Source organism: Triticum aestivum, chromosome 6D (genome assembly GCF_018294505.1).
Source record: "Triticum aestivum cultivar Chinese Spring chromosome 6D, IWGSC CS RefSeq v2.1, whole genome shotgun sequence".
NCBI classification, from domain to species: domain Eukaryota; kingdom Viridiplantae; phylum Streptophyta; class Magnoliopsida; order Poales; family Poaceae; genus Triticum; species Triticum aestivum.
In genome coordinates this window covers 48,755,984-48,778,024 of record NC_057811.1, presented here as the reverse complement: position 1 = coordinate 48,778,024, position 22,041 = coordinate 48,755,984, and the positions used below count along the sequence as shown (strand labels likewise).

The 22,041-nt window shown below is 47.6% G+C and overlaps 2 protein-coding genes across 2 annotated transcripts; one reads left to right on the top strand and one right to left on the bottom strand.

Annotated features, from left to right (window-relative positions):
- Positions 1-8,191: 8,191 nt before the first annotated feature.
- LOC123141025 (beta-1,4-mannosyl-glycoprotein 4-beta-N-acetylglucosaminyltransferase-like) lies at positions 8,192-10,423 on the bottom strand. The gene is made up of 2 exons (XM_044560274.1): positions 10,188-10,423; positions 8,192-9,679 (listed from the first exon to the last, which is right to left on the bottom strand). The coding sequence occupies exon 2, from the start codon at positions 9,545-9,547 to the stop codon at positions 8,411-8,413; it is 1,137 nt and encodes a 378-aa protein (XP_044416209.1). The 5' UTR covers positions 9,548-9,679; positions 10,188-10,423; the 3' UTR covers positions 8,192-8,410.
- Positions 10,424-16,948: 6,525 nt separating this feature from the next.
- On the top strand, positions 16,949-18,115 carry LOC123141024 (xylanase inhibitor protein 1-like). Its single transcript, XM_044560273.1, has one exon. It carries the CDS (start codon positions 17,044-17,046, stop codon positions 17,959-17,961), a length of 918 nt encoding a protein of 305 aa, XP_044416208.1. The 5' UTR covers positions 16,949-17,043; the 3' UTR covers positions 17,962-18,115.
- The last annotated feature ends 3,926 nt before the right edge of the window (positions 18,116-22,041 follow it).

Here is a 22,041-nt window from a genome sequence, read left to right as displayed (position 1 = left end):
TTAATCTCTAGGAGAATATAGTGGAAGCTGCGCATGCATGCATAAGTCATCAATTACATTACCATAACCTGGACTAATAAGGGAAACCGAATATGCACAAGACAGTAACACTCACTTGAAGTTGTAAGGAAAGAGTATTATATCTTTGTTTTGATTTAATACCAACGATCGTAGCAAGTTGGCCTCGCCTTCTTTGGCATGTTTTTCAACCGTATATGCATCTATGAGATTTGTGTTAATGAACCTAATATCACCGATTTGTCTTTTCTTCAATTCGGCGATCTTCAATCTGCATAATATAGTGAAGATAATTATAAATACATGCAATGAAAGAGCTGACCTATATAGAGAGACTTAATGACAGAAGTAGTACTACTTACAGACAGTAGCAAGTGATCGTTGTTTTATCGAGGGCCTTTTGATTGAAAAACTGGAAGAAGTCCTCAAATGGAACATTCAGCAGTTCAATTCCAACGAGGTCATGCTCCGGTTTAACTCTCAGCGTCAAAGTATTCATCCCATCAGACTCTCTGCAGGTTTTCATGTACCAATCATGTAATCTTCACATCATCGTTGTTAGAGATCTTTCATCTTTGACGAGAGGCTTCCCGTAATGGTATTTGTGTTCGTCCACCTCCATGATTTCATAATGTACATCGTCGGGCAGGTAATCTCCAAGATTGCTACAACCGGCCACCATCCTCGGATCATTAGCGACGATGTCTTTTGACACCTTGAGCGGGGGGCACGATTGGTTCGCTTGTTCGTCGAGCTGGGCAATTTTTTTCCCAGCTCGTCGTTCTTTTAACCTTTGATCACTGACAGTACTTCCCGACCGCTCCGCTTTGGCATATGTCTTTGCAAGAATGCGCTCATAGTTGCCTCTCGGCGGAGACTATGGTGGTTTTGTCACGGCAGCCAGAGTGCGCTTTGCTTTCACCGGATCTACCTTCTCCTCCGGAGGTGGATGTTTCTTTGCTTTCACCCCTTCAAAGAAGTTTGTCACTTCGGCTCGCACGATCTTCCTGGTTTCCTCCTCGGTCCTCTCGTATGGTAACTTCTCTGGAGTCTTCAGAGAAGGACCGAATCTGTATTGCCTCCCGCCTCTGGCAGCTGTACTGCTAGACGCCGGCAGAGCAGACGGAGCGGTTGCGGCTGTCTTCTTTCCTTGCTTACGAGGCGGAGGAGAAGGACTACGACGCGCCGGAGCAGCCGGAGCGGCGGCGGGTCTCTTCCGCCCTTGCTGACGAGGCGGAGAAGGAGGAGGTTGGCTGCTCTGGCGCGCCGGCGCAGGCGGAGAAGGAGGCGGAGTGCCGCCACGCGTCGGAGAAGGAGGCTGAGTGCCCTGATCACTCGCCGGAGGAGGAGACGGAGGAGGAGGCGGAGTGCCCTTACTCGCCGGAGCCGTCCAGTTCGGAAGGTTGATGAGCTCCTTCCGCCATAGGCATGGAGTCTTCAGAGCAGAACCCAGCCGAGTCTCCCCTTCACCGGTAGGGTGGTCAAGCTGGAGGTCCTCAAATCCCTCCGTTATTTCATCCACCATCACCCTAGCATATCCTTCTGGAATCGGCCGGCAGTGGTAGGTTGCGCCGGGTTCAGGAGGTAAAACAGAGCCAACAGCCGCCTTGACTTTGAAGTTCTGCCATTGCGCCATAAGGTGGCAATGTTGAGACTCCGTGATAGCATCCACGGGGTAGCTAGCAGGAGCCGTCAAGACATGCTCCAGCTGAAGCAGCTCGGTGGAAGACACGCCGCTTCTCCGTTGAGATGGCGGTGTAGCTTTGGGGGTAGTTTCGGCATGTCGATTGCCGTCTCGTTCCTCTAGCGCTTGAACCCTTTCGTGCAGCTTCTGAATTTGGATCTGCTCCACTTTTTTCCTCCTCTCCTGGCTTTTGTAACCGCCCGCGTCCGGAAAACCAGCCTTCCACGGAACGGAGCCTGGCGTGCCTCGTGTCCGTCTAGGGTGCTCAGGATTCCCGAGGGCCATTATGAGCTCGTCGTTCTCTCTGTCTGGAACGAACGTCCCTTGCTGCGCTGCATCGATATAGTGCTGAAGCCTCTTGACTGGTATTCTCAAAAGCCCGTCCGTCCAAACGCACCTCCCTGATACAGGGTCCAATTTTCCGCCAGCCCCGAAGAACCAAGTCCGGCAACGGTCTGGCCAGTTCATTGTCTGTGGTTCGATCCCTTTATCAAGCAGACCATTCTCAGCCTTGGCCCACTTAGGCCGGGCTTTGAGGTAGCCACCTGACCCCGTGCGATGGTGAAGCTTCTTCTTCGCAGCATTCTTCTTGTTTGTCGCTGACATCTTCTTACTCTTTTCCGATGTCTTGTGGGCCACAAATGCGGGCCAGTGATCTCTGATCTTCTCATACCGGCCGATGAATTCTGGTGTCTCTTCTTTGTCGACAAACGTTTTCAGCTCATTCTTCCACCTCCTGAATAGGTCTGCCATCTTCTTAAGAGCATGAGACTTGATTAATTGCTCTTTAACTGGCTTCTCCGGATCCTCCTCTGGCGGTAGGGTGAAATTTGCCTTCAGCTCAGTCCAAAGATCATCTTTCTGCATATCATTGACATAAGACACCTCAGGGTCTTCCTTCTTAGGCTTATACCATTGCTGGATGCTGATCGGGATCTTGTCCCTAACTAGAACCGCACACTGAGCAGCAAATGCATCCTTTGTCCGGATGGGTTCAATCGGTTGGCCATCGCGCGCGATTGCTGTGATCTCAAACCTTTCATCCGAGCGCAACTTTCTCTTCGGGCCTCGTCTCTTTACCGAAGTTGTGCTTGATCCGGAGGGCTAGAAAAAAGAAGAAAGACGAGTGTTAATTAATATGTGTACATACCAAAACAATGAATGCATCAATTAGCTAGTCAGCACAGGCTTAACTAATATATTTACCTATCCGGACTCTGTTCGGTCACCGGAGCCGTCACCTCGGGCTCCTTCTTGCACCAGCATTGGGTCACCGGAGCCATCATAATCATGTCTTTCCTCCTCCACTCTTCGATCACCGTAGCCTGCTTCTTCACCCTGTTCTTCTAGACCATCATTGTCGTTAAGATACGACAAGATATCACCTCCGGCTAAGATTATGTCCCCCAACACCTCTTCTGCTTGCTCGTCTCGTCCGTGCTCCATTGTTTATGCAAATATTACAACATGGCAATTATTACACAAACATGACAGCAGGTGGATATATTAGTGCAAACGTAGACCTAGCTTATTCCGGGTTTGGGGTGGCCTCGGCAACGCTTCAAGGGTAGGGGCGCGGCAGGAGGGGGTAGGATACCGACATCGTTTTTTTCTAGGGTTTGGGTGTCCTCGAGAGTTTTGGTCGAGCGAGAGGGCCGGGGGGGTGCTCCCGTGGTATAAGTTATCATGGTCGAGAGGGGGTATAAATATCGACCGTCCATCATGTCGAAGTTATCTGGGAGGGAGTTATATATATCGACAACGACGACATACATACATGGCAAAATAATGTTATCGGGGAGGGGGTATATCGACCCCCCCCCCCACGTGTTGAAGTTATCGGCAGGGGGTTATATCGACAACGACAATGAACGTACATGGGAAAATAATATTATCGGGGAGGGGGTATATCGACCCCCCCTCGTGTTGAAGTTATCGGGAGAGGCCTAGCAGGTTCACGCAAAGGTTCTTCGTCACGTGCATCACGTCGATTGAAGAGCGGACCTCTAGCTCTTTCCAGCAGGGTAGGTCCCAAAATATAGATTTCTTCTTCCGCATGGGTGCGTGTCCCTCAGCTTCATTCAGAACAGCTAGTCCACCGGGACCCTTTCCAAAGATTACGTGTAAATCATTGACCATAGCAAGTACGTGATCACCGGTACGCATGGCGGGCTTCTTCCGGTGATCTGCCTCGCCTTTGAAATGCTTGCCTTTCTTTCGACATTGATGGTTGGTCGGAAGAAATCGATGATGGCCCAGTTACACATTCTTCCTGCATTTGTCCAGGTATATACTTTCAGTGTCATCTAAACAGTGCGTGCATGCGTGGTATCCCTTGTTTGTCTGTCCTGAAAGGTTACTGAGAGCGGGCCAATCGTTGATGGTTACAAACAGCAACGCGTGCAGGTTAAATTCCTCCTGTTTGTGCTCATCCCACGTACGTACACCGTTTTCATTCCACAGCTGTAAAAGTTCTTCAACTAATGGCCTTAGGTACACATCAATGTCGTTGCCGGGTTGCTTAGGGCCTTGCATGAGAACTGGCATCATAATGAACTTCCGCTTCATGCACATCCAAGGAGGAAGGTTATACATACATAGAGTCACGGGCCAGGTGCTGTGATTGCTGCTCTGCTCCCCGAAAGGATTAATGCCATCCGCGCTTAAACCAAACCATACGTTCCTTGGGTCAGCTGCAAACTCAGCCCGGTACTTTCTCTAGATTTTTCTCCACTGCGACCCGTCAGCGGGTGCTCTCAACTTCCCGTCTTTCTTACGGTCCTCACTGTGCCATCGCATCAACTTGGCATGCTCTTCGTTTCTGAACAGACGTTTCAACCGTGGTATTATAGGAGCATACCACATCACCTTCGCAGGAACCCTCTTCCTGGGGGGCTGGCCCTCAACATCACCAGGGTCATCTCGTCTGATCTTATACCGCAATGCACCGCATACCGGGCATGCGTTCAGATCCTTGTACGCACCGCGGTAGAGGATGCAGTCATTAGGGCATGCATGTATCTTCTGCACCTCCAATCCTAGAGGGCATACGACCTTCTTTGCTGCGTATGTACTGTCGGGCAATTCGTTATCCTTTGGAAGCTTCTTCTTCAATATTTTCAATAGCTTCTCAAATCCTTTGTCAGGCACAGCATTCTCTGCCTTCCACTGCAGCAATTCTAGTACAGTACCGAGCTTTGTGTTGCCATCTTCGCAATTGGGGTACAACCCTTTTTTGTGATCCTCTAACATGCGATCGAACTTCAACTTCTCCTTTTGACTTTCGCATTGCGTCCTTGCATCGACAATGACCCGACGGAGATCATCATCATCGGGCACTGGTTCCTCTTGATCTTCAGCAGCTTCCCCCCTTGCAGCATCATTGGGCACATCGTCTGGTTCCTCTTGATCTTCAGCAGCTTCCCCCGTTGCAGCATCACCGTATTCAGGGGGCACATAGTTGTCATCGTCCTCTTCTTCTTCGTCGTCTTCCATCATAACCCCTATTTCTCCGTGCCTCGTCCAAACATTATAGTGTGGCATGAAACCCTTGTAAAGCAGGTGGGTGTGAAGGATTTTCCGGTCAGAGTAAGACTTCGTATTCCCACATATAGGGCATGGACAACACATAAAACCATTCTGCTTGTTTGCCTCGGCCACTTCGAGAAAATCATGCACGCCCTTAATGTACTCGGAGGTGTGTCTGTCATCGTACATCCATTGCCGGTTCATCTGCGTGCATTATATATAATTAAGTGTGTCAAAAACCATTACAGAACATCATGAATAGATAATTAAGTGACCAAATTAATAGAAGTTCATCATCACATTAAAACCAAAGTACATACATAGTTCTCATCTAACAACATATATATAGCTCTCCAGAGCATCTAATTAATTAAACCATACATTGAAACTATGTAAAACATTTCAATGCGAAAACAAATGCGATCATAATCGCAACCAAGGTAACAATTGATCCAACGGCATAATGATACCAAGCCTCGGTATGAATGGCATATTTTCTAATCTTTCTAATCTTCAAGCGCATTGCATCCATCTTGATCTTGTGATCATCGACGACATCCGCAACATGCAACTCCAATATCATCTTCTCCTCCTCAATTTTTTTTTATTTTTTCCTTCAAGTAATTGTTTTCTTCTTCAAATAAATTTAACCTCTCGATAATAGGGTCGGTTAGAATTTCCGGTTCAACCACCTCCTGGATAAATAAAATCTATGTCACGTTGGTCGGTATATTTGTCATAAACAATAAATGAACCAAATAGTTATAAAAAGATAATATATACCATATCCGAATCATAGACAGGACGAGGGCCGACGGGGGCGGATACCAAAACCATCGCACTATGTAATAAGAAGGAATAATAAAAGTAACAAAATTAGACAAGTATCTATCTAAAGTAAGAATTTTTTTCTTTCAGAAAGAAGATAAGAACAAGAGGCTCACCACGGTGGTGCTGGCGACGAGATCGGCGCGGGCGATCGACGGCGGTGAAGACGGGGACGGGACGTGACGGACCGCTAAACCTAGACAAATCTCGGGGAAAATGGAGCTCGGAGGTCGAGTTTCGAGAGGAGAAAGATTAACTAGTGTGGCTCAGACATTTCATCGAACACCTCATGTGCATAGGAGGTGAGCTAGAGCACCCAAATGCCCTCCCCTCGTCGGCCAGAAAAAACAGAGCACTGTGGAGTGCTCTGCTGTGGCGATGGGGTATATATAGGGAACTCATTGGTCCCGGTTCGTGGCACCAACCGGGACTAAAGGCCTTTGGTCCCGGTTGGTGCCACGAACCGGGACCAATGACCCCCTTTAGTCCCGGTTGATGGCACCAACCGGGACCAAAGGCCTTGTGCTTCCCCGCGTCAAAAGTTTAGTCCCACCTCGCTAGTTGAGAGGGCTCGAGAGTGGTTTATAAGTGCTGCTGCGCCCACCCTCTCGAGCTCCTCTCAACCGCAGGCTTTCGGGCCTAACCGTTCTCTTTGCCTGTGGGGCCTACTGGGCCTTATGCGGGCCTGAATCCTGGCCCATGGATGGGTTTCAAGTCGTATTCAGGCCGTGGTGGCCCAGTAGGTGGCATATTTTTTTTTCTCTGTTTTTTGTTTTCTCTTTTGCTTTATTTGTTTTGTTTTATTTCTACTTACAACAAAAAACTTATTTATTTTATTTCTAATTACTTATGTATTTTACTTTAATTATTTTATTTTTATTTATTTTACTGCTGCTATTTTTATTTAATTTATTAAGGTTTATTTATTTTAGTTACTATACTTTATTTTATTTTATTTTATTAAGGTTTATTTATTTTTATTTATTTTATTAAGGTTTATTTATTTATTTACTATAAAAAAATGAACATAGATGCGCCTATAGAGAAAATTCAGCCTAAATTCATAATAAATTTCTATGAAATTCAAAGAAATTTACTGTGAATTTAGGTCAAGTTCCCTGTATAAGGGCATCTATTTTCACTTTGAGAGGAGCTCAACAAGGCAGAGAGGGACGGGCTTATAAACTGGTGTGAGCGCCCTTCGGTTGGCGAGGTGGGACTAAACACTGGCCGCAACTAGGACCAGCCCTTTAGTCCCGGTTTGTGGTATGAACCAGGACTAAAGGGTTGTGGGCCAGGAGCGTGGCCCATTGGTCCCGGTTTGTCCCACCAACCGGGACCAAAGGGTCCGGACGAACCGGGACCAATGCCCCCACGAGGCCCGGCAGGCCCCTGGCCGCACGAACCGGGACCAATGCTCACATTAGTCCCGGTTCGTGACTGAACCGGGACTAATGTGAATATTGCCCTGTGACCAAACCCCAGTTTTCTACTAGTGATGGGTTCTCATCCTCCTCTTGTTGGTTTTGGTCGTTATCTACGAATGCTAGCAGGGACCTCACTGATCGGCGGCTTTGGCAGATGTGGCGGTGGCGGTGCACAAGCTATTTGAATCTTTCACGAATTTTGAATTCGCACATGTTGATTCTAGACATAATACATGTGCAACCCGAGGCCGAAGACATGGGCGACATGATGAGCGGTAGCAAGGAGTGTCGACCTACCCAAGACCTCGTCGTAGACAAGGATGACGCTGCGAGTGATAGCGAGTTGCGACATCAGCGGTGGAAGCAGGGAAGAGGCTTGATTGGTGCGAGTGGGGGTGTGCGGGCTCGTTGGTGTAATCTGGCGCCTAGGGAGGTTTAGAGAGATGGTCAGGGGCACCAGTAGCATGACAGTGGGGAGGGCGTTGCAACAACGCGAGTGCAGTAGCTCCGCCGGTCGCGGGTGGCAACAGCATGCAGCCCGACATGTAATAGATCGGGCTGCTCATGTGGAAGAAGAAGAAACACAACAGTTACTCCCATAAAGATCCGATGGCGGAAAAAATGACTTTTTTCCAAGTGCCAAAAAAATTGACTTACGCCCAAAAAAAAAATTTAGGCGACTTACAAATACTTGCCCCATTTATCATCGATAGAATAGACTGCAATCTTACCCATTCAGTTCCTCAAACTAAACAAAAATGTATTGCCTAAAAAAATGTAAACTGTATATCATGTCTAGATTAATACTGTTTCACATCAAACGAGATACACTTTGCACATTTAGAAACAACAGCATATCGGTGACATCTATCAGTGAGTAAGGTTTGCCGGGTGACAGAAACTCACAAACAAAACAGTGATTGTTTTAACCTGATCTCAAGCATCCACCAGGAAGCAAGAAGCTGAACCTGTGTGCGTTCTTGATCAAATAGGAAGGCAGATGCATGGCCGACGCCGACCTGGGTATTGGCCCCATCTTCTTCAAGAGATCCCTGAAGGTGTACTCCTCCGGGAGCATGTCGAACAGGTCGTCGCCGGCGCAGACGACCCGCTGGATCCTCGCCGGGTCCAGGAAGCTCTGCCGCCTCACCCGGTCCGCGTGGCTGTACGCCTTCATCTTGAACGCGAACTCCGCGATCTCCCTGAAGCAGAAGCTGCAGTGCCACCCGGCGTCCGCCAGCATTAGGTCGCTCTGCCGGGAGTGCTGGTACGCCGTGCGCTCGCTGAAGACGTGCGCCGTCGCCCTCCAGCTGCCGCGGTCCACGGGGAACTCGAAGGAGTAGACGTAGTTCTCCAGCTGCAGGTGCATCACCGGCGGCACCCCCTCGCACCACCGCAGCAGCTGCACCGTCTCCGGGCTCGGGATCTCGTCCGCGTCCGCCATGATCACCACGTCCCCGCCCGCGACGCCCGACCGCCGCAGCAGCGCGTTCAGCGCGCGCCGGTGCCCGGCCTCCACGTCGAACGGCTCTTCCCGCCGACCTGGTGACCCCGGTGTGGCGATGGGGAGCCTGTCGTAGACGATCTTGGACCTCGCAAACGCGAAGCGCTCCAGGTTCTCGGCGAAGGAGAGCGGCTTGGGGATGCCGGTGAAGGTGGCGTTGGCCTCCAGGATGACCAGCTTGTGGACGTAGGGGAGCAGCTCGCGGTAGCGGATCTCCAGGATGTCGAGCTCGTTGTTGAAGAGGACGGCGTCGAAGACGCGGCGAGGGGAGGCGCGGGCGCGCCAGCCGTGGAGCGCGCACAGCTCCGCCATGGAGGTGTTGGGGGCGTAGTAGTGCGGGATGACGGTGAATGGCTTGGGCGGCGTGTCCCACAGTGGGCGCAGGAAGTAGGTGATCCGGTGGTGCTGGGTTATGACACCAACAATGGTCACGGCCGACAGAACCAGAGCAATGGCGGGTATCGCTGACTTCAACTTGGCAGGTAGTATGAGTCGTCGTCTCTTTCCTACGACTCTTGCTGCCAGGTTAAAAGGCCGATAATCCGAGCTTCCGGCCATGATGATGATGATGACACAAATACTCCACAACAAAAGGAAATGAAATTAAGTTTCTTTCAGTAGCATAATATGACAGTTGTCCAATTCATGAAGCAATCTCCCCCTCTCACTCTCTTACTCCTGTGGAGTAACCTGCATGATTTGATGCAATAAGAGAGCAGGAATGAGCAATAAAGTGGTACAATTAATTAAGAAGGGCTGCCATGCAGCATTAGTCTGTTAGACAAAAATGGAAAGCACATATACAGGTAAGATTTGTTTTTGTTTTTGTTTGGGAAGGCAGCTTATTAGAAAGCCAGATTCAGAAAAAGAGATCATGTTCCTGGTCGCGTTAGATGGAGGAAAAGAAGCAGATATGTACAAGCAAGCAAGAAAGCAGAAAAGTAAAGCAAAAGAGGAAAACCGAAGCAATACAACTTGAGGAGATAAACAGAAGCAGATATGTGGCCTATCTCTATTATTCAGAAGGAGAGATTCTTCAGACCACAAAACCTTACGGAGAATCGGAGATAACCAACCTTGAAATTCGACCACGCAACACACAAGCAGTCAGGCAAGATTGAGGCTGGGGAAGCACAGGCAGAGAGGGAGGGGGGAACGATTGGCACCAATTCAAAACTCGCAAAGTACAGGTACGTACCTGATGCCCAAGGAAGAATTCCCCAACGCCAACGGAGGACCGGACCGCCGGACGGGAGGAAGACGAAGAAGATATCTGGAGTAGAATGGAGTACTACTCCACTCCACGCCTTGGCTTTGGAGGATCCGTCAGCTCTTTCAGGTTTGAACCGACCGAAATGCTCTGACTTGATCTCCCGGCCCGGGACCGGCACCTATTTTATTTTCGTTCTTTCTCGTCGTCCATGCAAAATTCCAAGCTCGCTTCGACAGGGACTGCCCGGCCAGCACACGTCATTTACTTCTTCCTATGTATGCACTCTCACGTGTGGGACTGTGGGCACCAATTTCTCACGGTCACGGTGGAGTGCAAAACAGCCGCGTCAGCCAGCCGGCCGTTTCTGCTGCTGATTGGTTCCGCCGGCCCACTCGAAACGGCGGATAAGACAAATTCTGTTTTTTGAGGGGGAAAGACGAGACAAATTCAGCCAGGGCCTCTTTACGAATCTAATCATCGTTCCTTCTCGTTCATTGCCCGGGTTTAGAGCACCTGCAGCCCGACATACTCCCTCCGATTCCGTTCCTAAATATAAGTCTTTTTACACATTTCAATATAGACATACGGATGTATATAAACGTATTTTAAAGCGTAAATTCACCCATTTTACCCCGTATGTAGTCATATTGGAATCTCTAAAAATATTTATATTTAGGAACGGATGGGGTAGCAAATTCAGGCTCTTAAATGTTTGTGGACGCGTCCGGACATTGACCGCTTACCCCTCAAATGTCCTCTTCCACAATCGAATACCTCATTAGCAAATCCTCAAATTCAAAGTTACATGCAACGTAAAATCTAGTCTACTCTTCGCCGGCGTCCGTCCTTGTTCCCTTCTGTGCCCATGTCCGATGGCCGTGAGACCCGCAAAGTGAAGGCCCAGTCACCAGTGAGGAAGAGTATAACATAGGACACGGGCTGGCCCACAAGGAACAGGAGGCACCGCCATCTCCTATGCCCCACTCTTCCTCGTCGAAGGTCGCGCCCTGGCCGTCGCTCGTGGAGGTGAGATCAATGATAGACCCTTGGTGCTCGGAGGTCGACACCCCCAACACATGGTTGCGTCGCCAAGGGGTGCCTGTCACCTGTTGCGACACCGCGGCGGCGTGCAACTCCGTCTCCGTGGCCTCGGCCGCAAGGTTTGTCGTAGCATCCCTCGCCCTCTGCCTTGCACGACGGGTACATCGCTCCATAACACCGAACAGCCCATAATGCATGTCATTGTGTACCTCCGACTCGAAGCCCGACGCAACGGGAAAGACGCGCCAGCGAAGTGGTTGCGCCGCCACCCCGGTGTCGGGGCGCCAGACGGACCGCACAGCGTCCGACAAGGCCGCCAAGACGCGCATCCCACCACCAGGCCCGACAGATCCAAGCGCCATTTGCGCAAACACAATGGATTCCTGGCTTCCTGCCAGATCGAGCCTGTCCTTGATTGTGCGCGGAAAGCGAATAACTAGGGAGTATTTTTAGAGAAAGTTGATTATAAATAGGTCAATGAACCGCCTAACTTTGGTCCCTAGCTTTGTTGTTAGGTAAAACCAGACATAACTGTTACTTAAGTTCAAAAAAAATTAACTGTTACTTGATGGTAATGAAGTAACAAAGGCTTATTACATAACAGGCTTTCTGATATGCAGTAAAAAAACATATGTTACTACAATAGTACTACATGTCACTGATAATCTCACCTTGAAAAGGGGCAACTGATGATCCATACCATAGAACAGATGGCAACTGGAGCTCTCCTTTTTTCCGGACCATGGGATTAGGCAGCCATCGATGTGTAAATGCAAATATTGTTCTGGCTTCGATTTACCTATCCCTGTCCTGATCACAGCAAACATACATTTTATGACTAAACTCATAAAACCCCAAAATTTACACAATTCATCCTAGCCTTCGCAGCATCTCAACAAGAGCAAAGTAGCACCGATTGACCTATTTATGCATTAGCAAATACTAGTAGTGCCAGATAAGCAAGTGGAATTCAACGAACAGGAGCTTCTCCAAGCATTCATTAGCCAGAACTAAGATTTGAAATACTCAAACTTCAAACCAGACAGAAATTAAACAAAAACACACACAGAGAATGTGACATCATGGGATATAACTACATAAGCAGAAATCGGACGTAGAAACACCCCAACCCCCCTGCCTGATACTACACGGAAGATAACCAAAAGCTTGCACACATGCGCACACCCTGAAATGCAAGCAGGATCGATTGACAAGCGAGCCTGCCACAACATGCTTGCTTGAAAAATAAAGCAAAACAAATTGAATGAAACACAAGTCGAGTACTCATTAACCAGTGCAAGTCAATGTGCATTCATCATTCATGCCAGGAGTTACCAAAGTAAGCGACTAATTCTTACAAGTCCATTTAACAGCTGATCAGTGCATATGCTACATAGATGGTCAATCTCCTTGGTTGAACACACAAAATGCAAATACCTACACCCAACAAGCCCTTTCAGCATTTCAGTCGCAAGAATATGTAAAGAGACCTGTGGAGCAAGCAATATCATCAACCAAACAATTTTCTACTATTCATTCAGGAGTATCCGTTGGGAATTATTCTCATGACTTCTGTATGACTCGAATAAAAAAGTTAGCTTCGCCACTGTGGAAGTTAAATCATCTCAGCGTTATTAGGAAATAACAACATTAGAAAAAGAAAACAATACATAATTTGTAGCGTAGTATCACACATTCAACCTCAAATTTAGCAGTTTTTTTGCTACATTTGATATAAGTAGAAGCTAAAAGAACAATGGGCATCTGAGGGGCTCATGGTCTTATGGAGTAGAAAAGAAGGGGCAGGTTTCTAGCTAAAGGGATACTTTTTAGAAATGCAAGACCCAGCTAGACACTAACAAATCGAAGCAAGGGATCATGTGTCTCGTCTTATTAACTGAAATTTCCTTAGATCCAAAATGACTGCCTTTACTTTTTTGTACTCTTCACAGCATCAAGCAATAATTTCAACACTACACCAAAGATAATATGCTAGTGAAAGTAAAAATTAGGGATGAAGCAGTTTTATCTGACGAATCTAGTCATGATTATGAAGTGCTATTAAATATCCATGATGGCCAAAATTGAAGAACTTAACTCCAGATAAAGCACGGCCAATGTATGTCGAACCAACCAAATTATTTAAGTGGCCAATGGCCAATTACATATATACGCAAGTTTAGCGGACACTGAGTGACGTGCTGAGAAAATGTTTAACAAAACCGTCTGAAACTATGATAATTGCCCAAAACTATACTACTACAATAACTCAAAGCAAAACGATGATTAGCAATATAAGATTTAACAAAACCGCCTACAGTAACACCTTCCAGGAATGAACAATCATTAGTTCACTAGGTATCACAATGACCCAAAATAAGCATCAATGTAAAATGGCATACCTATACAACCGTATAAATAAAGGAAATCTGAAACCAGATACACGGGTATTGTTCGCTATCAATTACTTATTGATAGACCCACAACCACAGGAAAAAAATGTAGAAGGCAGCCGCGACAAGTAAAACAAAAACAAAACTATAACCCTAAAGCAATAAGGGTTAGTGCTTCATTTGCTACTACTTAGTATAACAACATGCACATTTCCAAGCAGGCACAAACATAAGCACAATATAGAAAGAGGAAGGTCCTAAGCCATTAGTCATCGGAGGGGCTAGAGGGAGAAGAACCCACACTACCAGAAGAAACTTGGGAGTACTAAGGAGGAGGTAAACTGAAAGCAGGGAAGCTGGATGGAAGGGAGGGCAACCAAAGGAGCATATCCAGTAGAGGAGGTAGAAACTAGAACATCAGTTGGAGATAAGCTTACCTGCTCAACCAGCAGGTCTAATAGCATGTCCAACCGGACAATCATCTTACATATCAACCAAAAGCTCAGCCCCATCGTGTCCAACATCAACACATGTTCCTACAAACATAAAAAGTCAAACAATGTGTCATGTGGGCAGAGAATATCGCCACCACAACAAGGATAAGGTGAAGGAGCTCAAAGCTTGATCCTCAAGTAAGTCCCCCTGATTTCCATATCAAGTAGTATATTAGATTGTTACTGCACCATATCCATATGATACATCTGAAGCTTTCACATTTACTAACTCACTATATAATGGGAGCTCTACTCTGTAACCAATATCAGCGATCAATAAACCAGAAACGTGAGTTTAGGCTCAAAACCCTAAGCACACGACGCCACGACATTCCAACAAAAGATAAATAGAAACGAGGACATGTCAAGTAGGTATTAGATAAATCCATTGCTGTAAATTCAAGGAAAGCAACTCAATTTTGATTCAGTAATACTCTACTTTCTCTAACAGATAAACATTAACACACCTATGTCAAATATTTTATTCTTCCTCTATCTCTTCTACTTACAAAGGTTGGAGTTGGTAGTGAGTTCACATGTAGGACCAGCAAACTTCACAAATAAGCAAATGCACTTCTACCCACATGCTGGACCAGCAAACTTCAGAAATAAACAAATGCACTGCTTGCTACCCCCACGCAGGACGAGCGGCCTTCCAAGAAAAAATGCACTTTTACTCACATGTGGGGCCTAACACAAAATGTTGGATCATGATTTAAATCATCTTTAAGTAAATTTTAGCACGAAAAGATGAAAATGAACTCCGCTTATTAGCGTTTCCTGGTACAAATAGACTTGCCACATGGAGGGCAATCCTACAAATGATAAATGAATAATTACTCATAATTCAAATGAAGTGGTTATTTTTCATTTGAACTCTGTTAGAAATATCAGCAGAGGTAACATACAGAACAAAATAAATATAAGTATATAACTAAGCTTAAGCTTCAAAAGGGTTCAAGCCAGTTTTCATGTAGTCAACTTCCAGCTGTTGTGTATCTCCTCTTCAGAAAAAAAAATGGCATGTGAGATATGCACTAACACTAACATTAGAGAGTTATATCATCCTTCAATAGGCAGGAAACAATAAAATGGTTAAATTATTCTATAAAGGATTTGCCCATCTTGTTAATCATTGTTTATTTTCTCGAACACATACACAGGTAAGCATTATTTTATTGTATGGATATTCATATAGTAAACCGATGATGAAAGTTTGCTAGTTCTAACTTAAACCACAAAACATAAATAGAAGAGGCTAACCAATTGTAGCCCAGTGCCTGGCTACAGAACATAAAGAAGATGAAATACCACAAACATATTTTTGTTAGTCAATCATAATCATTACATAAAAGCCACCACATACACATCATAACAGAACATGGCAGAACATCATCGATGTACATGAGGGCATGAAGCAGCAAAAGAAACAAATGATATGATAGTAATTCAAATTATTAGCTAACACGAAATGACGTGAGCATAATTTCATCAGCCAATTGTTGAATAATAATTTGTTTTTTGTATTGACAATGTAATCCATGCTATTACCTGCAGTGTAGACACTTTCGAATGGATGATAGTGAGAACGGGTTATGGTGGTTTCAGCAAGCTTCTTGAAATTCAACGACTCAAGGTGGATCATGAAGATGCCATTAACTATCCAAATTAACACAGCATTATTCTGCTCGGCAAACCCTAGTATCAATAGGGCTATGGGGGTTTTATCCTCCGAGTTCAGAGAAAGTAGCTTGTCCAGTTCAGTAGTTCTTCCAAGCTCCCATGAAGCAACACCATCACAATCTGTCTTCCTCTTCCATAATTGGGCGGTGTAGTCTGACACTGACATGAAGAGGAAACCCAGCCCACCGCCCTTGGCCCTCATAACCTGGAAGTAGTTGCCTTTGCCATACATATCCCCTGGCACTCGTATCACAGCTAGGCTCTGCTTCTCCAAATCAAACTCAAGAATTCCAACATTCCCAGAAAGCATCCAGTAAGGGGAATCTCCGACCAGCACAGCATCGGGCTTATAAAGCAGGGTGGAATAACTACTTCTATGAGCGTGGTATGGAAGCGGTGTTGAGATAAGATCTTCCCATAAGCCGGTCTTTGAGGAGTAAACACAGACGAGCGCTCGTCTGTGTTGCTCCTCATCCTTATCCCAAACTGCCACTGCCAAGACCACCTGGAAGTGTTGGACCTCTCCTGCAATGTGAAGCACCGCCCCGTGTGTCCCCTCGAACTCCGGGGGGCGGCAATGCGGTGCTGGTCGTCGGTGACGGGGTCCCACACCACGACCTGGAAAGGCTTCAAAGACCGGAAGAGTAAGAGACCATGACGGCATCCAAGGGAAAAGCAGTAATCGTTGACGTCGAACGGCAAGGAGAAGTGCCCAGGAGGGACACGGTTGGGGGCCTCCAGAGTAGGTAGGAAGTTGAGATACTCGTCGAAGAAACAGAGGAGAGGAGGGTTGCGGCGGTGGCGGAGGAGGAAGCGGTGGCGGAATCGGGGGTCGGATACGAATTGGCGCCGGCGCCAGCACTTGCAGCCAAAACTTAGTGGAGTATCTATACCCCGCTAAGCCTTTTAGTCCCTTAGCTTTTAGGGGAGTTAGAAATGCCCTTAGGATTCACTCCTGCGTGCGACACGCCGAAGCGAGCAACCAAAAGCAACCTGAAATGTTACTCTTGCTTGCCCAACTCAAGTCAACCATAGCTAGCTAAAATGGTGCTCCACTCAGCTATAGCTGCCTAGCAAGCTCAGTTCCACGTCTCGATCTACCTCTCTATATTTAATTTGCCTCCAAAATCCATCTATATATATATCGTTTTCGAGCTAAACAACACTTCATCCAAACAAGCAAAGGCAAATACCCAAGCGGAGCTGCGAATAGAAGGCTAGAAGCCAACAATGGCGCCGCTCGCACCCGGGAGGCCACCAGCCTGCCTCCTAACCCTTCTCTCCGTCGTCGCGGCCCTATCCCTGGCCGCGCCGGGCCTGGCGGCGGGGAAGACCGGCCAGGTGACGGTGTTCTGGGGACGGAACAAGGCCGAGGGGTCCCTGCGCGAGGCCTGCGACTCCGGCATGTACACCATGGTCACCATCTCTTTCCTCGACGTCTTCGGCGCCAACGGAAAGTACCACCTTGACCTCTCCGGCCACGACCTCTCCGCCGTCGGCGCCGACATCAAGCACTGCCAGTCCAAGGGCGTCCCCGTCTCCCTCTCCATCGGCGGCTACGGCGCCCGCTACTCGCTCCCGTCCAACCGCTCCGCGCTCGACCTCTTCGACCACCTCTGGGACTCCTACTTCGGCGGGTCCAAGCCGGGCGTGCCCCGCCCCTTGGGCGACGCGTGGCTCGACGGCGTCGACCTCTTCCTGGAGCACGGCACGCCGGCGGACCGCTACGACGTGCTGGCGCTGGAGCTGGCGAAGCACAACATCCGCGGCGGCCCGGGGAAGCCGCTGCACCTGACGGCGACGGTCCGGTGCGGGTACCCGCCGGCGGCGCACGTGGGGCGAGCGCTGGCGACGGGGATCTTCGAGCGCGTCCACGTGAGGATCTACGAGGAGAGCGACAAGGCGTGCAACCAGTACGGGGCGTGGGAGGAGGCGTGGGACAGGTGGACGGCGGCGTACCCGGCCACCCGGTTCTTCATCGGGCTCACGGCGGACGACAAGTCGTACCAGTGGATACACCCCAAGAACGTCTACTACGGCATCACGCCGGTGGTGCAGAAGAAGGAGAACTATGGCGGGGTCATGCTCTGGGACCGATACTTCGACAAGCAGAGCGACTACAGTAGCTACATCAAGTACTACGCCTGATCGGAGCTATACTTCCACAAGCCACGCTGCATGTTGCATCACCGTCGATTTGATTTTGATGTGTTGTTGCATACTTGCAAGCGAGAATAAAGTGAGGCTTGTACTTGGATAAATAATTGAACAGATTGGTCGCACAGTTATGGTTTAGTTATCAGCTCCATGACTCTCTTTTTTTTTTGAGAATCGCTCCATGACTTTAATGTTTGTGCTTTTATCTGTACTTAGGTAGTCTTTCAACAAACATGATAGTTGCACAGCAGCAAATGCAAGACAAGATTTGAAGAGATTGGATCACCAAGAATTCCTCTAGTCAGTTTAAAATTCTCAAACTGATCATCATTGAAGAGAACTGAGAACTAGAAAAGACAAACATCGCCACCGATAAAATCCAAGCAGAACAAAAAACTCAGTTTCATCATGGTAGCCTCCAGGGCAGATAATCCCAATCCAAACGGTCATTCAATTTTCAACGCATAACGCATGTTCTTTTTTGCTTTACTAGTGTATAAGCACTCAAAAAAAGAATAACATTAAGTTTGCCCGAGACAAAAACAGACTGTTCCACAGAATTGACCTCCAGTAATAAGACTTTGAGCCCATTAGCACGCACCTTTGTGACACCAGCTTATAAATCACATCACACAAGCTAATGGGTCTCAATTGCGACAAAAGAGTTGGTTAGTAACCTTCGGGGTGAGTACAGTAATATTTGTTTTAATTACCTTCAAACTATCCTCTCCCCTTAGTATCTTTTAAGGCCAAAATCACTATTTTGACCCTTTAATCAAAGATAGCGTGATTTGACCCTAACTCAAACTATGGCGTCTCGGGTGCAACACAAACACCACGGTGAATAGCATAAGCAAAAGGGTTAAATCCTGAAAAAGATTTCTTATTAGGAACAAATTATGCTATGATAAACAGATGGTTAAAACGGTGGTTTTTGCCACCGTATCTTTTCGTATCTCTGAAAAAAATGCGGCGCCGTGCGTAGGTCAACCAAGGCTGCTGCGCGCGGGTGGGCCGGTCCAAGCTGGTGGGCTAGTGCGGTCCATGTGCGGGCAGGCTGGCTCAGGCGTGTGGGGTGTGGGGTTGCGGAACAAGCACCTCCGACTCAAGCGGCACATGCAGATTTGTTGATTTTTTTTTTACAAAAAATCCCAATAGGAAAGGAGCACACATGCACGAGAACTTTGAGGCTTCGGCAAGAAACATATGCATGTGTGTCATGCCTGACGTGTGCTTTCGCTTGGAAGATGATATTTGCGTTATTTGCTAGCGAACACAAGAAAGGCTGCACGGTTTAATTTGCTATGTGCTTGTTCAATGTTTTGTTGCAATGAAGTGATCTGGGAGCAGAGCAGGTGCGTATGTGGCTGATTCTGCACATGGCCAATGCCAGCTGGCTTGGGGCTTTTTTTTCCTGATACCAGGTTTCTGGGTGAAGGAGTGGGTTTTGCAAAATTTGGACCAAACCATCACAGGCCGAATAAGTTTGTGTGCCTCTGATGCATTTACCTCTCAGCAAATCAGTGAATGTTACAAAAAAAAGGTAATCATTGAATGATCGATCAATTATTATTATTATTTCATATTCTTGGAAAAAAATTGTTATTTCATATGCATCCCAGCTCACATCTACTACTATAAAAATCTGAGTTGGTGGTGATGGTGTGTCTGCCATCGTGCATTCACAACCGTCCGATCGATCTGATCTAACGGACATGGTGAAATCTGGTCAATTTTGCAAACAGACGCCCGCCACTTCCATCACATATTTGCAGGTAACCCCCTGCCTTTCCGTTCAGCCCCATGGCCCCCATCTCTTCCCCACGCCCACCTTATCCAATCATCTCAGGAAAGGCATGCCGCCGGTAGCGCTGGAACCGATCTGGCGCGGTGGCTGCCGTCGACACCGTGTGCCCCCGGAACCTCTCATGCATCCTCTCAGCCACACGGCCCACCAACACCATGGCCCTCTCGTCCATCTCTTCCACCCCATCCCCATCTTCTCCGATGCCGACCTCGGCAAGCATGCCGGCGACGCATCTCCTGCCCCTCCTCTGCGCATTAGTCCCAGCGCCCAACATCTCCACACCCCCTCCTCCTCGCCATCTCCTCCACCCCCTTCCCCGTCTCCTGCCGCTGACCGCCGCCGGCTATGTGTTGCTTCCTTGGCGGCGGCGCTTCCGCATAGTCCTCCTCCTCCTTCCCCACTGTTACTGAAGCGCCCCATGTGGAGGTGCTATGCTTCGCTACTGCCTCTCCTTCCCAATCCTCATCCCTCCCACCCGTGCCGCCTCCAAAATTCATTTTTTTTGTTACCCAGAGTTCAATTCGTTTGTTACCCAGAGTTCAATTCGTGCGCCCAAGTCGAACTCTCTAGAAGGGACGAGGATCTAGAAGCCAGTCTTGCAGAGTTGCAGTCCAATATAAATCAAATGGGTAGGCAGATGGGACTCAAGCTGCTTGCACTACACCTCAAGAGCCACACGCTCGTCACGCCTATCTGGAGGTGAATCTAGCTGCTTGGCTACCCGTTTTCCCATGGGATTGGTATACTACAGGCCGTTATGTTTAAGTAGTGATTGTCTAAGCAAATATTGTTTTTCACATATGTTCTAAGCAAACAACTAAAAGAAGGGCATACTATGAATAAAAGGATGGATATTGAAGGAAATATGCCCTAGAGGCAATAATAAAGTTATTATTTATTTCCTTATATCATGATAAATGTTTATTATTCATGCTAGAATTGTATTAACCGGAAACATAATACATGTGTGAATACATAGACAAACAGAGTGTCACTAGTATGCCTCTACTTGACTAGCTCGTTGATCAAAGATGGTTATGTTTCCTAGCCATAGACATGAGTTGTCATTTGATTAACGGGATCACATCATTAGGAGAATGATGTGATTGACTTGACCCATTCCGTTAGCTTAGCACTCGATCGTTTAGTATGTTGCTATTGCTTTCTTCATGACTTATACATGTTCCTATGACTATGAGATTATGCAACTCCCGTTTACCGGAGAAACACTTTGTGTGCTACCAAACGTCACAATGTAACTGGGGATTATAAAGGTGCTCTACAGGTGCCTCCGAAGGTACTTGTTGGGTTGGCGTATTTCGAGATTAGGATTTGTCACTCCGATTGTCGGAGAGGTATCTCTGGGCCCTCTCGGTAATGCACATCACTTAAGCCTTGCAAGCATTGCAACTAATGAGTTTGTTGCGAGATGATGTATTACGGAACGAGTAAAGAGACTTGCCGGTAATGAGATTGAACTAGGTATTGAGATACCGACGATCGAATCTCGGGCACGTAACATACCGATGACAAAGGGAACAACGTATGTTGTTATGCGGTCTGACCGATAAAGATCTTCGTAGAATATGTAGGAACCAATATGAGCATCCAGGTTCCGCTATTGGTTATTGACCGGAGAGGTGTCTCGGTCATGTCTACATAGTTCTCGAACCCGTAGGGTCCGCACGCTTAACGTTACGATGACAGTTATATTATGAGTTTATATGTTTTGATGTACCGAAGGTTGTTCGGAGTCCCGGATGTGATCACTGACATGACGAGGAGTCTCGAAATGGTCGAGACATAAAGATTGATATATTGGAAGCCTATGTTTGGACATCGGAAGTGTTCCGGGTGAAATCCGGATTTTTCCGGAGTACCGGGAGGTTACCGGAACCCCCCCGGTAACTTAATGGGCCTTAGTGGGCCTAGGTGGAAGAGAGGAGAGGAGGCCAGGGCAGGGCCGCGCACCCCTCCCCCCCAGTCCGAATAGGACAAGGAGAGGGGGGCGGTGCCCCCCCTTCCTTCCTCCCCTCCACCTTTTCCCCCTTTCTCTCCTAGTCCAACATGGAAAAGGGGGGAGTCCTACTCCCGGTAGGAGTAGGACTCCTCCTGGCGCGCCTCTCCCTTAGGCCAGCCGAAACCCCCCTTGCACCTTTATATACGGGGGCAGGAGGGCACCTCTAGACACACAATTGATCAACGATCTTTTAGCCGTGTGCGGTGCCCCCTCCACCATATTACACCTCGATAATATCGTAGCG

What these genes read in the sequence shown, in the direction of transcription:
- LOC123141025 (XM_044560274.1), bottom strand. Translation starts at nt 9,547, where the DNA reads ATGGCCGGAAGCTCGGATTATCGGCCTTTTAACCTGGCAGCAAGAGTC.
- LOC123141024 (XM_044560273.1), top strand. Translation starts at nt 17,044, where the DNA reads ATGGCGCCGCTCGCACCCGGGAGGCCACCAGCCTGCCTCCTAACCCTT.